The following is a 17,255-nucleotide window of genomic DNA, read 5'->3' as shown; positions in this document are numbered from 1 at the left end:
ATACACACACATAAAAACAACTTACCAAATGCCTTCTTAGGTTCTATTAACGTCAAGGTAAAGAGTTCCTCCTTTTTTAATTCCTTTAACTTCTTAGCAACCTCAAAATGACGCCAGCCAGCAATATTTTCTCCATTTATGCATTCAATGTGATCTCCCACACAGATTGTTTTAACTGAGTCAGTTATGCTGCCATCTTTAATTTTCTACAAGGAAATTAAGGATAACTCTTAATATAAAATAGTATTGCATAACATTACTTTTCATGCTCTTGAAGCATTATATAAACTATATTAACATATTAACAATGCAGTTTAATGCTCACTTAAAGAGGGAAGACCAAGCAGCAAAAGACAACCATCTTACCTCCAACCATTCTTCCTTACCCTCCGGAATTCAGCTCCCCCACAGTCACCAGCTCTGCTGAGAAGCTTTTCCTGACATCTCCCAAAGCTGCTTCCCCAAGATTAGGTAAGGCTTTTTGCTGCAGATGCTAGAGTTCTAAGCTAAGAACTTTACATTACTATCTCATTTAATTTTAACAACCTTAATGACTGTCGTGTTATAGATCAGGAAAATTGAGGCTTAGGAAGATCAAGTCATTTGCCAAGTTCAACATAACCACAGTGCAAATGTTCATTTACCTCTCAGGTTCCATTACTGAAGTATAATATCCTTGAGAAAGAAGATGAACTTATTTACCATTGTGTGCCCTGTACCTAGCACAATGCCTGCAGAGGAAAGTCCCTCCATAAATGATTACTGAATTATTTCAACATGAAGCCCATTACATAAGGATAGAGCTTGATATTTTTCTACTTGCTATATTTTTTAAACCTTAGTTACAAATGTAGTGACTCAAGACTTAGCACAATTTAGCTAAGAAAAAATGATACCTAATAAAAGACAGGTGTGGTTACCATTTGGGGAGCCAATAAGAATGATTTTATACTATCATTTCACATTTATATATTTTAGGTGAGAAGACCTTTCACCTAAGGAGAAATTTCAAATTGATTTTTTTAAAATCTATCTTACTTATATAAAATGCATCTCTATTGCAGTCTCAAAATGAGGCCTAAGACTCCCTAAGACAGCAATATGAATTGCTAAAGGGATTTTAGGGACAGGAACTCCAGAAAAGTACACAAGTAACAACCCTATAAAGGATGCACAAGTTCTTGCACAAAGGTAAGAAATGGAGCAAAATGAAAGCCATGGTCTGCCTCAGGTATCACAAATCCTTCATGGGAATAATAGGATAGAAATATCAGGGGCTGCTGCTATTATGTGATTAAAGTATGTGTATTCCCCACTCTTGCCAGGAGGAAGAATACTATCTGAATCAGCAGGCTGATGGATCACTGTGTCCAAGAGTTAAGAGAACTGATTTCATGTACCCTAGCATCTTTATAATACTGCCAAAAGAAAAAAAAAAGACTTGTAAAAGACTAACTTGGGAAGGTTGGACATTTCTTAATTTTTAAACTTTATTACTAATATTCCAAAACTCACAATAGGTATTTTTTTACCCCGAAATTTTAAGAACATTGCTATGTTCACTGTAGTAGTAACTAGTAATATGCTTTATACCAATGACACAAGAATGCCCAAACAGAGCTTATCGTTTATCGTTACAAATGGTTAATTATAAAGCAAAGGATCCAGCAATTTCATATCTAACTGACATTGTTCTATTATAAGTCCATATTAGTCTTTTAAGCCACAAAAACAAACAATGGTAGCCACAATGCACAACTCACAGAAACATAAACAAGATCAAACAAAACATTAGAGTCCAAAGAAACAAAGAAAAAAAAATCTGTAATATTCTGTCACCTAACCATTCTTAAATCATTTGAGAATGTGAAAATTTGTAACTCTAAATTTCTTCTCAATTTTTATTCTATTTCTTGATAGAGTCTGAACATATTTTTCTTCAATCAACTACAACCATACAAATTTCACATATTATTTCAGTTTCACATATTATTTTTCATTTAAGACATTGCTATAATTTTATTTAAAATAAACATTATATAAAACTAATTAAATGAAAAACTTTAAAAACATGCATGAATCTTACCAGTTAATTAAAGGGTAGAGTGACAGAAATGTAAGTTGGCCTGGCCCTGTGAGCAGCCACAGGAGTCACCAGCACAGTGCCCCGGGAGAGAGAGGAAAGGCAGTTACCAGAAGTCCGCAGTCAGCAAGGTGAGAATCCAGGTGGGAAAGAGAAAAGTCAAAGCATACGTAATCATCAGGGGCAGCGGAGAAGGATCTGGGATGAAGAGACAGGAAAATCAACAGAATAAACTTGGAGGAGAGAACTACAAGGTGAACCAGACATAGGAGCAAAGAGGGAGACATTGATTATACATCTTGTAGGTTACCTGAGCCTTAGCTTCCTAAGTAGATAAAGGCGATGGCAGTTGAGACAAATTTCTGAAATCTAATATACTTTGATAGCCATACAATAACTTGATAGAGATTAATAATATCGCAAAAAGTGCTACTCAGGCACAAAGGACTAGGAAGGCAAAAAAAAAAAGAGGCATTATCTCTATACTTTATTTACTGAGTCACTTCATATCTTTCTCTACAACACTTAGAAGTTTCTCTCATCTTTGAGAGATTTTGGAGATTGAAGCCAAAGAAGGCAAAGAAGAGGTCTGGCTGGGTGGCTTAGCTGGCTGGAGCATTGTCCCAAACACTGAAAGGTTACGTGTTCTTTTCCCAGTCAGAACACATACCTCGGTTCCAGGTTCAATCTGTGGATGGCTCTCTCTCCCTCCCTTTACCAAATCAATGGAAATATCCTCAGATGAGGATTTAAAAAGAAAAAAAGCAAAGAAGAAGGCATTAAATATTTCTTGGAAGATAAAGATTTGCATTATTAAACTTAGAAGTTCCCAACCATTTCAGACCATTATTATAGTATCTTCCATTGTTTCATCTCAAAGGCACAAAACTCTCTCTTCTTATCACAGATATCAGCAGAACTAGAATCACAGAGATCAACCTACACTTCCCAAAGTCTTCAGCATTAGAATCAAAGTTGTTAGAGCTGTGTGTCCCTCCACTATGGTCAGAAACTTTGAGATCTGTGCTGCTGACCCTCCTAACACTGGCCTCAAACCTTGTTCATAATAAAAAACTAACAGTCATATATCAACTGGAAATAATTACTTCATTTGGTCCTCACAACAAGCTTGGGAGGGAAATATTTAATATTCCATTAATGAATGAGGAAATCAAAGCACAACGAAATATGGTTCAACCAAAATAACACAGCTAATAAACAAGAGAATTGGGCTTCAAATGGAGGTGGTAAAATTGTAAAATGTATGTTCTTTCCACACATCACTCAGAATCAGATAGATCTAACTAACCCAAGATAAAATAGTTAGTTAAAATAATAAAAAAAAAAAAAAACAAGAAACAAGAAAAAAAGAAAGAAAAGTCAGATGAGATGACCCCAAGAGCAGAGTTTTGGGTTATAGTTATCCAAGAGGACCTGTCACTTTGGTGATCATTTTGCAATATATTAGTGTATCAAATCAATATGCTCTACACCTTAAACTTACACAATGTTATATGTCAATTATATCTCAATAAAGCTGGGAAAGAAAATGACCTATCACCTTTGAACTCTGAAATCTCTATTTTAACAACCCCCACCTTTCCATTTTACTTTCACTTATTTCTACTAAAGCTGTTACTCATCTCTATCATGGCTTCTAGATCTCCAATATCTGTTTTCCCAGATCACTGCTTCTATTCTGGCTTTATGTCCCTCTTCTCACAGATCCTACCTTCCATCCTAGAATCCTCTGCCCCTTTGAACTGTATTCCAACTTTGCTGATTATTAGATCTGGATAATCAAGTGATCAGAAAGTTAGAAATACATGACTACCATCTTCCTTGGAATAAAGATCATGCTAAAATGTGACTAACTTTGTTCTACTAAAGTAAAAGTACCCCACATTAAAGATTTCTATAAGAGGATATTCTGAGACTGAGAGTTCTGTGGTTATTTATAAATCACTTAATTCAAAATAAACTTAGTTTTTTAAGTCAATTCAGCCTCATTTCTTAATTACATGGTATAAGCCCTTATTCTACTTTGAATCAAAGTCTTCTCTTAAACTAGCAATCAGCAAACAATGGCTCATATAGCCACTTTTTTTATATAGCTCATGAACTATGAGTGATTTTTACCTTTTTAAATGGTTGGGAGAAAAAAAAGAATAATTGCAACATGTGAAAATTATAGTAAATTCAAATTACAGCACTCATAAATATGGTTTTACTTCCTTAGAATACAGCTGTGCTCATCATTTAAATGTTGTATATAACTGCTTCTGTGCTGCAATGGCTGAGTCGAGTAGTTGCAACAGAGATTATAACAAAGCCTAAACTATTTACCACCTGGTCCTTTATAGAAAATGTTTGCCAACTCCAGTCTTAAAGGAATTTATAGATTTTCTTATTCAAATATACTCAATTTTCTGATTGACTCATATACTTTTTCCTAGGAAATGTTGACACTTGACTACTAAAATCACAAATGTTTAAGTCTGCTGTCTTTTCACTTGAAGAGTTTCATCTGTGAGGACCATGCAGTACCATGAAATATATTTCTCTGCATTGATCTCATCTCCTAAATATGTGATGACTTTTTATTATTGTTATCATTAAAGTATTAGCTATCTACTTCGAGTACTGTAAAACATTTCATGTGTGTCATTATATGCCCAAATAATCCTATAAAGTTGTTGCTAATATTCCCATTTGAGGGAAGGCATAGAGAAGTTTAATGACTTGTCCAAGGTCACACAGCGAGTTAATAAGTGGTTGAACCTAGACTGAAAGCAGACGTGTCTGATTCGAAATCATGCTCCTATGCATCACACTACACTGCCTTCCTAATCATGGAATCCTCCCTCCCTACCTTACCCTCTCATCTGAAGCCCTAGCACACTGCTCTACTCTAATTCCAACCTACCCTGACGTACAGCCATGGCTAAAAGCATATCTAGTACTCACTTCAGCAGCACATACACTAAAACTGGACCTATACAAAGACAACTGCACATCATCCTTGTGCAGAGACCATGCTATTCTTGGAAAGTCCCATCTTTTGTCTGCTTATCTTGGCAAAAAGAAACTCTGGAATGGTAAACCAGAAATTAATGAAATTGATTCCTTCTTAGGAGTGGGGGGAATGAGTAATGATATAGAAGGGCTAGGGGAAAAGAAACACATCTCTGAATAGATCTTTTAAAATAGCTTTAACTTTTGAATCATGATAATATTTTACATATTCAGAAAAAAATAAGTCAACAAGAATGAGGAATAACTCAAACTCAATTCAGAAAAGCAACTAGATTCAATAGTTTTTCAAACGAGTAACAATCATGGGGAGAGGAAACAGGAGAAAATATATTCCAAGTAATCTTTGAATAGAGTACTTTAAAAATATATATATATTTATAGTTTATATATAATATACATAAATATATATCTATATATAGTTTAAAAACAACAAATACATATAAATCTTGAAAACTTCTTAATAGGTTCATTTTGCATAGTATAGATATAGCAATTCTAAAACTATTTTGTGTATATTATAGGACTAAGCAAATGAGTAATTTTGGAAAGTAAATTATGGGGAAGCCAAGAACTGTGTGCAGAAGGAATATAATTGGAAGCCTAATAATAAAGTCATAATTTCTAAACTGCACATTTTCTGACCCTGCCAATGAAAGGAATAGACACAATGACACTGCAGGAGCAATGAATGAGTACAACTAGCATCTAGACAGCATTTTGAAATATCAGTCCTCACACACACACAAAAGCTCCTAGAAGAAATGGTTGATTCCAGACGTGAGGAAAAGATGTAAGATGAGTCTAGATTATTTTGTGCCAAAAGGAAGGACCTGATCACTAAAATGGCAGGAGCCATGTCCAACAGGTACAGGTGCCAGCTGAAAGGGACTCCGGCTGGCTACTCTCAGAGTAGCACCAAAATGAATAATGGTAATGGGCTATAAATCACTGAGTAAAATAAGAAATCATGTGTCCTTGTTGATAATAAATAAACAAATTAATAAATGGAGTGCTTTTTTTTCAATAGAATGTTTTAAAATAAATATATAAAGAGTGATGGAATTAGGGGGGGAAAATCACCATTTTGCAATCATTGTAATAAAAACTGATTCAGGCAAGACTTACCAATAGATGCAAAATCTGTGGGATACAATAAAAGAACAGGATATTTTCCTAGTCTCAAAGTATTTCCCACAAATTGTTGCAAAGGAAAATATCACTCTGCAATGAATAAGATCGGCAGACACTACCTTAGACAAGTGACAAAAATTAACATCATAAATGAGACAAGCCAACATGATGCACCTTCTGATGTAGTGCAATAAGAAGGGCACAGCATCACTTACCTACTTTTACTGCCAAGAATGTTCAATCTGTTTTTCAACACAAGAAAAAATCAGAAAGACCCAAATTGAGGGAATATTCTACAAAAGGCTGAGACACTTTTCTAGAATAAAGACAACTAATGAGATATGACAACTAAATGAAATACATGATCCTATATTGGACCTATACCGGCGGGGGGGGCGGAATGCTATAGATAAAATTATTAGGACAACTGATAAAATTGCAATATGGACATATTAGATTAGTTTAAAAGCATTATATCACTGATCGATTTTCTGAATTTCATAGTTGTACTATAGTTATATGTAAGAGAACATCTTTGTCCTAACTAACTACATTCTAAAGTATTAAGGGATAAAGAGATTATCGATATAGGCAATCAACTTTTCAAATGGTTCAAGGAAAATTATATATATGTCTATGTGTGTATATATGCACATAATACATGTGTGAGAGAAAAGCAAATGTAGCATATGGTAGAAACTAGAGATCTCAGTAAAGTGTTATATGGAAGTTCTTTATGTTATTATTACATTCTTTCAGTATGTCTGAAATTATCCCCCCCTTCAATTTTTAAAAAATCCTATCAACTGCATACACAGTATAATATTCATTTCTCTTCAGAGTTGAACTATGTGTTGGCAGCTTAATTTATGCACCAGGTCTCCATGCCACCATGTGTTCTATCTCCACAGGGCTAGTGACTAGCGCTCTGAGGCAGGCACACGTTTGACAAAGCATAAAAAAATAGAAACACAAGCTCTGAACATCAGAGGCTAAGATCTAAAAAACTCATGCATGTTTGCAAAACTTCCAAGCCCTTCCCTGCTGACATTAGAAAGGCATTACTGCGTGTGCCTCATGTCCTGAGCTTCCCCCTGATAATCCCACATGTCTTTCCAACTCACGGATTTTCCATTTGGTCACCCACTCAACCTTCAGCACAGTCATATCTTTTGCAGAGCTAAAAATAGCCATTCTATCAAATGGGAAGTTAAATAAGGTACTATTTACAGTTAAGAAGATGACTTTCCTAAGACTGTTTTGTTTTTTTTTAAATGATGACAATGCTTCAGCAAAGCAAGGATTTGGACAAAATAAAAGCATGAAAACATGCTCTGTTGCATGGAGTTTATCACTTTTTCTTAGCTCAGTACTAGGACTGCCAACTCTGGAGTCAGATCTTTTGGACTCAAACCCTGAATTTGTCCAGCTGCAAAACTTTGAGCAAGCTACCTAATCTTGTTTTCTACATTTGTAAATTAGAGGCTGATAACAGTGCCTACCCATGGATGAATCTTGGAACTTATGTGGAACAAAAGAAGCTTGAAACAGTAGAGTACATAATATATGATTCTCCCTACATGAAGTTCAAAAACAAACCAAACTATGGCGACAGGATCAGAAGAGCGGCTGCCTTTGTGGGGCAGAACTGTGAATGCAAAGGGCACAATGGAGCCTTCTGGGCGGCGGAAATGAAATTGTCCTTAACTTGGGTGGTGGTCACACAGGTGTAAGTATATAGACGTTCATTAAGCTGTACATTAAAAATTTGTTACACCTCAGCAAAAAAGTAAATAAAATAAAAAACATACTACCAACCATGTAGAACTATTGTAAAGATTAAGTGAGAAAAATGTATGCAAAGTGCCTAGTACATGGTAAGTCAGTGTTATTACAGCTACTTATCACAATAATAGAACTGTTAGTTTTAAGAGATGAGTCTATTTTTCTTTTTACCACTCCTCAGTTCTTAGGAAAATGGCCTAAATCAGGAAATCAGCATGGAAGTCATCAGGTGTTAATGACCCAAAGGCCTGCAAGTAAGAGCTCATAGGGATAACGAGTAGGCAGCAGGGCCAGGTTTCAGTAAGTTCTAATTTCAAGAGGAAGTTGAAACTGAACATAAGAAATTCAAGAAAAGGGTAAACAAAAAATGACATCTTTAAAACATTTTAAAATAAAACATTACCAATCTGTCCATCCCTTCTGAGATGACCTTCACGCTGAAAACCATTTCCAACTTTCTTTGACTAGGTAGGTTTTCTTAAATATTACCCTCAGTTAGGTCACACAGTTATTTTTTAAGACTTACCTTTATAAAAGCATAGCCAACACCATTATCTGTAATGGTGAGACCAAGTGAATCCTCAGATTTATACACACTCACTTCCTTTTTGATCCCTTTCACATGAGCAAATATAAAATCTTCAAGACCTATTTGTGATCCTAAGAGTTTTTCCATGTCAACTTTTGGTGTGTTTAAAGTGCAATATAAGATCTGCAAGGAGAAAAAAAATATTTTAGGTCAGTCTCCATAAGGAAAACATTCTAATCATTAGTTTACTTAGTAAGTATTTGAGTGAAATAGTCCTTAATTTATGATATAAGAGGTTAAATCAATAAAGTACAGCACAGGAAATACAGTCAATAGTGTTGCAGTGCCTGTGTACGGTGCCCGTTGGGTGCTGGAAATACAGTTGCAGGAACGCTTTGAAGGGTACGTGACTGTCCACCCACTCTGCTGTACACCTGAAACTAATACACAATGACAATAAATGTAAACTGTAATTTTAAAAAACAATTTTAAAAAAGGTTACATCAATATGAGGTAATATGTATTGTTTCCCATAAACCAGGCTCTGTGCCTCCTAATCTTGTTTAATCCTCACAATAACTTTATAAATACATCATCAGCTCCATAGCACAGTAGGAAATGGAGCCTTAGTAAGAGTGAATAATTTGCCTAAGGTCATTAAGCCAGTACTTGTCAGTCAAGATTCAGTTCAGGTCTCACCAACTCCAAAGCTGTTTGAAGCTCTGTTACCTCCCACTTACAATGCTGCAATCAAAGGTTGTGTCCCCTGAGGTAATGTCATGCTATGTACACCACAATGAAAACACAGGCAAGACTATTTTTGAAAACAGGTTAAAAAAGTTAATGAGGAAAATTTTATTTGTCTTGCATTTATTCTGCTCGAGAAAAGTAATTTAATTAGTGAACGAGGTGCTAACATGAATATGTCTAAAGTTTGTCTAAAATGGGCCTTAAAGTTAGTCTTAATCCTAAAAAGGAGGTAACTGAAGTCTGGAGAGCTTAATGCAACCTGGCAATTCACACAATGGTAGGGACAGAATAAAAAAACTGGGCACTGGAAAGTTATACAGAAATTTTCAGAGGACTTCTTATGTGTAACAAGTCTTTATTTGATCTCATTTTCCTTCAAAAATATGATTCATTTTACTAAATTCTGCAGTGCTACTCTCAAGTTTGTCAACCATAATTTGGGTAATTTGTTGGCCCAAATACAAAAACAGAAGAAGAGAAGGAGGGTTGAAAATATGGCATTGGTTTAGAAATACATTTCAACAAACATTTACTACCTTCAATGTACCAAACCAAAGAAGGCCATTTTAATAGAGCTGTTTTATACCAAAGTTTTTTAACTTTTTCATTAAGTAATATTTGCCACAAATATTGTTCCTTGGAGGAACAAGGATGGATTGTTCCTCCATCCTTGAGCCTTGTTCCAACTCTCCCCCATATATTCCTAATAAATATTCCTAATTCCCCCTGGAATCTTGAGCCTTAATATATCCATGAATCTCATGAGTCTCACAAATGGGATGATTACTACTTACTAAATGGCTTTTTAAGTCACATCAAAATGTGTATTTAAATTGGAACTACTCTCCCTGCTATACAATTAAAAGTCCAGCATGGTCAGTGTAGCTCTGACCAAACCCAGCTCTGACCAAACCCGAGGGGTATGTGAAAGAAGTTAGTAATGAGGTCTAGGAAGAGGCCTGCAGGGGACAAACAATAAATGCCTGGAAGGAAAAACTACTGCCCCACCCTTTCCTCTTTTGATCCACATCTGTGGAGCTGTGCTAACTGCTTGGCCTTTAAATTTAACCTTTTGTGTTCTCAGGGAGGACATAATATATTTGACTTTGCTGTTAGGAAGTTTTTGCAAATATTTGTAATGCAAAAATTGTATTATTCACAGAAAAAAAAGTCATTTAAGCCAAGAATGGCTACTTCATATTTTAATGGTAACATCAATGGTTTAATTAGTCCACTAACAAAGATCATTAACAATGGGTAGAGTGTGAAGGGAGTATGCGTAGAAAACAGCTTTTCCTGACTTCCTTTCTCAAAATCATGAGAAATGAATAAAGAAATAAACACAGTTTTCTTCTTGTTTTTTTTCTTATAGTGAATCTATTCACAGTGGATCCAAAACACTGCTAATATATATAAAAGCAATTTACCAGGTAGACAAGAAATAAAACATTAAAACATACTGGTAATATAACAGAGCAGGAGACAAAACCCAAAAAGGAAATATCACACAAAGTGGAATTCTAGTTATTAAGCCACTTCCTTTCTTTCCATTTTTCACATGCTTCACTGCAGAGCAATTAGATTTCCTGGAGACACACCCCTTTTCCATTGTGCTTCCTCTCCTGCAAAATAATGTTTCAGTCCAGGTAGCCAAAAGTTGGCAGGCAAGACTTCATTTTTTTCTGGGAGAAAGAGTGGAGCCAGCTCTAACCTTCAGGGAATGGAGCTCCACAGGAAGCTGTGTTGAATACCTTCAGGAATGGAACGGTCCCTGGGAGGTGGCATAAGAGCCAGCCCTCTGCAGCAGCAAGTAAAGAAAGCTCCATGGCTTTGGGTCAACTCTTCACATAAAACTGAAGACCTAACACTCACACACCCTCAATGCACAACTATCGGCAAAGCAAACCTATCTGTAAGTATGTGATAAAAGGTTTAGAAATTCAGATGAGACCAGGCACACTCACTGCTGCTTGGCCATAGACAAAGGGCCTAGAAATTCAAACACATCCTCTGTACTGTATTTCAATCTAGAAAATAAATGATACACCACTTTCTGAATGTTGCAAAGTTGGTGCTCATTCATCTACTCTCCAATTACCTGTTGGTCACCTGCCTTTTGCCAGGTTCTGTGCGGCACTCTGGATGTACAAAAATGAATATGACCAGTCTCTATGTGCAAGGAGCTGCCTGGCGGGCAGATGCTCCAGTGAGGTAGCATGAGGCAACATGAGCCAGTTGTAATATATCAAAATCCATGAATATTTAAAACAAAGGAAACTCAAATACATATTATGAACTTTCCTACCTTCATTCATACATCTCCTTCAATCCGAAATCTAAAATGCCTGTCTGCCCAATCCACTCCTATGCCCTTGTCTATTTGACACTCTGTTCAACTATGACTGCCCAGGTAGAATCAATCATTCTTTTTGTTTTTCTCACATTATTTAAATCCAGTGCCTCATTCAAGAGTCTGAGTCACTTTGCCTTGAAGTCCAATTGGTATAACACATATTTGTCACTCTTACTCTGAGAGATATGAGATCTTAGTCATCTTTCTCTCTCCTACAACAGCTAACAGTGCCCTGCTCCATTTATATCAGAATGGTATTTAATATACATGTTCACTTATCTCATTTAATTCAACATACCTGTGTACTAGGCTTTATTATCTTCATGCTGTAGATAAGAAAATTATAATTTTGCCCAATCAACACAGACAATAAATGTTTAATGTTAAAAGATTTCTATTTAAAAAAAATAAGAAACAGCGAGGCAGTCATATTATCAATGTTCTTTTAAAAAAAAAATTTGCCACCAGAGTGTAAATATGCTAGATAAAAGGCAGTAAGATGTAATACTTAACATTGCTTTTTATACTCTCTGGTGAACAAACTAGATCAAAAGAAAGTAACACAAGGCAAGGTATCATATAGGGAAAAGGATCCATCCATTAGATAAAACCTTTCTAATGTTTTTCATTGTAAAATGTAATCCTTAACATATGCTTCGGTATCTATATTTAGCGCTTTACCACCTTCATTGATGGTTTTCATGAGACCAAGTACTCATTGATACAGAGATGTGATCAGATCACTGGAGAGAACTAGGAAGGGGCTGAAGGAAGAGGCTGCCCAAGGTGATGGTAAACAGTCTAGGACAGGATTGGCTGAGAAGCTGAACGCCTCCAGAGCACATGGAATTATGGGCCAGAAGATCTGAAATACAAGAAGGCTCTTGGGTTCTTTGGCTTGCTGGTGCTCTCTTTTTCCTCAAGGATGCCTGGATGACCATGCTGCAGCTGCCTGCATTTTCCAAAGGACAGTATTTGGGATGGAAAGGAACCCTGAGCACAGCTTAGGATCAGGCTGGCCTGGTAGAGGGGGGCAGGGTTATTCTTTGGATGTTCTAAAGGGGACAAGCTCTGAGGCAGAAGCCTGCCATTCTAAAATTGTACAGCTTTTGTATATTATATTGTTTTAGTTTGTAAACTAACCCTATAGAAATAATTAAAAACTGAGGTGGCGCAGGGCTCTGGATCTGAGGGTCCTTGTTCGGTGCCAGCTGAGGTGGAGGTCGAACTCTGATCCCGCAGAGCCTGTCCCAGGGTCGTCACGGATGTGGGAAATAAAATAAGTCATTCCAGACACTTCTCTGTCTCCCAGGGAAAGAGGTGGCACTTCCCTCTAGTGGAGAAGGCCCCGAATACCTGTCTCCAATGGCTTTTATTGAAAGGCTTATCAGTGGGACTAGGTAATAGGAATGTACAGGTGATCTCATTACATCAGTATGTTAATGTTTACAGAAAAGAGATGATGTTTTGAAGAAAGTAAATGGCAGGAACACGCCGATTTACATGGGTCCAAGAGGAGACGAGTAAACATGAAAGTGTAAACATAAGAATGCCAAAGGGTTTAGGGTCAGGGTCTGTGAATAGCGTAAATTTCCTTCCCAGCATGAGCTGGCTATCATAGCTTTTGAGGGAAAAAACAAAGCATGCTTCAAGGAATTTACTTCTAGGCCTGATTTCCCCCAGGAACTGCCCAATCCAAGTTAGGGCTGTCTCCAGTATTGTTTCAAACCTGATCCAGGCGGGGGATCAGAGCTGCCAAGAGATAAGGAGACTTCTTTGAGATAGAATGAGGACTCCAGCCATATCAAAGCTGAAGGTTGAGGGTTCTTTGCCCTTTCTCTGTGTCCCCCAAGCCCTTCCCTGATGGCCCCATGAGGCTGTGCCTGTCTTAGGTTGCCCCTGCCTTCGAGGGGTCTTACCCATCATTGACTAGCCAGCCATCCTCCAGGGCCAAACAGGGTGATGTGAGGTAGGCAGGAGCTGCGCCCCTGCCAGGGGGACAGGTTTTGTCTCCTCAGTGGCCTATTTTCCCAAGTCCTCCTTGATTAGCTCCAGCCTTGGGGCCCTCTCGCCTGTCAGCAGGGCTGCAGTTCCTGAAACCAGAAGAACATTTCCCAACAAAAAACTAACAGGGAAAAACTAGGAGAACTCAGGTGTTAGAGTTTAGCTTTAATTGATAGGCTTAAGTGAATAAGGCATGTGGAAAGCTGTTATTCCAAAATAGTGAAGCTTTTAAATAAAGACTCCTTTCCTTTATCACCAAACCTTTGCCTCTGGAATTTTGCCCAGAGGGTGGCAGCAGGCAGGGGAACCCCATTGGCTGTTCAGTAACATCATGACTGTTCAATTTTTTTAAGCAGCACCGCCCAATAGAAATGCAAGACAAGCCACATAATTTGCAATGTTCTATTGATCACATTAACAAAAGTAAAGAAATAGGTTAAGTTAATCTAATTTAATTTCCTCAATTATATAATGTCATTTACCCAAAATATTGTTTCAACATACAATAAATGTGGAAATTGAGGTAGTTTACATTTTTATTAAGTTTTTAAAATGTAGGGTGTATTTACCCTTACACCTTACCCTTGATTTGAACTAGACACATTTACCCATATTTGACTAGCAGCTACTATACTAAGCAGCTCAATTCTAGAATTTCTGTATTTATCAATTTTATACTTTGTATTTTTTCTATCTCCATATATCCACATATGTCATTCCCTTGGTCAAAAATGTAATCGCTTAAATACAACTTCTAAACCCAGTCTGTGTGTGTCAAAAAAATTTTCCCCATCCAATAAAGTCTAGCTAAAATACTACATTTTCCATTATTATCGCCATAGGCTAACATTACTTCACCATCTTCTATATACTTATTAAATTTCATACATCTTTTGTGGGACTTATCATATACTCCTTTGTATACTTTTAGTAGGTAAAGATTTATCTTACTGTCTTATTCGTCTTATTGTGTGCCTTAGGTACACGAGAAATGTATCAATGGGAGGAGAAAGTTACTGTCCTTTGGGGCTGCATGACAGAGACCTAGCACTATTTTCGTGCTGGACATCAGTATCTACAATATCTATTCCCTTGCCCCCTGATTTTCCTTTGGAATCTTTTCCTTCCCCGTTTTTAAGCTATATGGTAGCTTGGGAGAGAGTGACCCCATCCTCAGTTCCATGGGGAATGAATTATGATTAGGTTTAAATTAGTTAATGACTAATTCAAAATAAAATTTAGGCCAACAATATCCAAGAAAGAATTTGTTGGGGTTTCTGGGGAATCTTCTCTTTTTGATAGAAACTGTTGTAAAGGTCTCTCTGTCTCTCATCCTCTCTGCCCTCCCCCTCTGCCCCGTCTCCCCTCCACCCCCTCCCTCACCCCCAGTTGGAGTCTAAAATGACTGCAGCCGCCATTGCAACACTAGAAGAGTGAGCCTGGGGATCAGGCTGACGCGTGGATCAGGGCAGAGCCTCTGGATCCAGTGTCTTATCAAAATACAGTCAGCAGTGGACACTGAGAATTGTCCGTCCTTCTCCCTCCTAGCATAACCTTCAGATATCAGATATCTATACCTATGCATTCTAGAAGAAAGTGATTCACATCCCCTGTTTAGACATAAGACTTAAACTAGTTTAAGCGGTGATTTAGGAATATGCATGTGGCCCAATCCTGGCCAACAAGCTATGGGAGAAAGACATCTAGGAAGCTCATGGAAAATATTTCTTTTACTAAGAAACAAACACAGTAAAAGATATCTGCTTCTTCCCCTGGATGATGCCTTGTCTGTATACAGTCTAGGAATTTCCAGCTTTCATCTTACCAACCAAATGAGCAAAGATACTGATGTCAAGAAAAGCAAAGCAGAGATGGAATAAACCTAGGCTGTTGACATTGGTGAGCCCATTCCACCTTACATAAAATATGATTCATCTTGTTTAAGCCACTTTGAGTAAATAGTTTTGTGCTACTCGCAGCTGAAAGCACCCTGTCTGTTACACAGTCCTATCCCAGAATGTTTAGTTAGTTACATGAGCAAATAATTTCACCAGTCCATTCTGGGTTGAATTTTCTGCTGTTTTCCACTAAAAGATTCATGACTAATAGAATTATTATCCTTTGGATCTTCATAATTCTTCATGGTTTAAAAGTGCTTTCTACCTACTCAAAAAAAAGTCTGAGGTACATGGTAAATTGTTTCCTTTAATGCATTGAGATATTACACTTCTTTATATTAAGTTCATATTCTATCCCCTCTATCAAAAATTTCAGGCACCAAAAAAGTAACAATATGTCCAATATCAGCAAAATAAATAGATCTCTAAAGAGGAGTTATGTCATCCTTGTAACGGTTGTTAAAAAGAAAGAAAAGATGCTACAAGGAAAGAGAAACAACAATGGATTAAGAGGTAAGAGCTGCGGATCTAGCCCCAGGTCTGTACTCAAAGTGAACTTAGTCAATCTTTTGACCTCCTTGGTACTCATGTGTATGACTAAAGCTTGGTCTACCTGCAAAGTTATAGACAATTAGAGACTATCTATAAAAGTGCTTTTTAAACTAAAAAACTCTATATAAAGGCTATTATTACTATTCCTGGAATACAGATGTTTCTCAAATAATATACCTATGCTTGACAGCTTCTTAAAATTATATTAGTTCTCCAAAAGATTTAAGATTTTGCTCCTTTCTAATGTCATAACCATGATGACTTTCATTTTCTCCCATAAATTACATTATCCTTCAACTTTCTTTGTTGCGGAAGGGTAACTCATAGACAGTAATCTTACCATGCCTTTACAGATCAATTGTTACTATCTAGCTCTTCTCACATGGTCATGATTACGCACCCTTGAAACTCGATATGGCTAGGATGATAAAGACTGAACTACTCTGTAGAGCCCATTAACATAAATTAGTATTGCTTTTTCTCTGATGGCACTATATATAATAATGCCACAAATGCACTTTGTGAATAGGGTTAAAGAAATCATTTCTCATTAGTGCTTCAAAAGCTATCCTGGTCCACAAACAGGTTACAAATGTCTCAAAGAACATATCAAAATTCATTTTTACAACTCCAGGAAGTCGATTTTCTATTTTCTTTTGTGTAATGCTTTCCTTAAACAGGAACTGAGTTGGCCCAAGATTCCACACGTTCCAAAGATCTCTGGAAGAAATTATGGGTTTGGGTAGCTTGCATTGCTTGCATTACCTTATTTGTGGATATGATTTTAAATATAAGCAACTGGAATAGCTATGTCTTATGGACATTTAAAACAGCAGTGTTATTAAATATTTTAATATGACTATTTTTCTACATCTCAATCTACCCCAAGAACCTTGCTAACTTTTTACATATGTTCTAAAATAAGCATTATAAAACATATCAGCCAATGTCATTACAGAAAATAAAAAAGAGGAAGTACATAATAATAAACCTAGTAATTAACTAAGCCAAACTTTCATCAGAAGTTAAGACCATATATTTATATACAAGAAAACCACTGGGATTATGTTTCCTTCATTAATGACTTAAGATTTCACTTGGGCTGTTCTTATTATCTAAGTCTCAAAGACTTTC

At 36.6% G+C, this 17,255-nt stretch overlaps 1 protein-coding gene across 2 annotated transcripts in view; it reads right to left on the bottom strand.

Annotated features, from left to right (window-relative positions):
• GIPC2 (GIPC PDZ domain containing family member 2) overlaps positions 1–17,255 on the bottom strand; it is a 79,876-nt gene that overhangs the window by 42,449 nt on the left and 20,172 nt on the right. For both annotated transcript variants that reach the window (XM_054566897.1, XM_054566896.1), the window contains exons 2-3: positions 8,562–8,747; positions 26–206 (exon numbers count right to left, since the gene is read on the bottom strand). In XM_054566897.1, the coding sequence (XP_054422872.1) occupies positions 26–206; positions 8,562–8,747 (367 nt within the window). The remainder of the gene's footprint in view (positions 1–25; positions 207–8,561; positions 8,748–17,255) is intronic.

Source organism: Pteronotus mesoamericanus, unplaced genomic scaffold (assembly GCF_021234165.1).
Source record: "Pteronotus mesoamericanus isolate MK-2021 breed Mesoamerican mustached bat unplaced genomic scaffold, CSHL_Meso_final contig_181, whole genome shotgun sequence".
NCBI classification, from domain to species: Eukaryota; Metazoa; Chordata; class Mammalia; order Chiroptera; family Mormoopidae; genus Pteronotus; species Pteronotus mesoamericanus.
The sequence above is the reverse complement of the archived record's forward strand: the minus strand, read 5'-3'. Positions and strand labels throughout refer to the sequence as shown.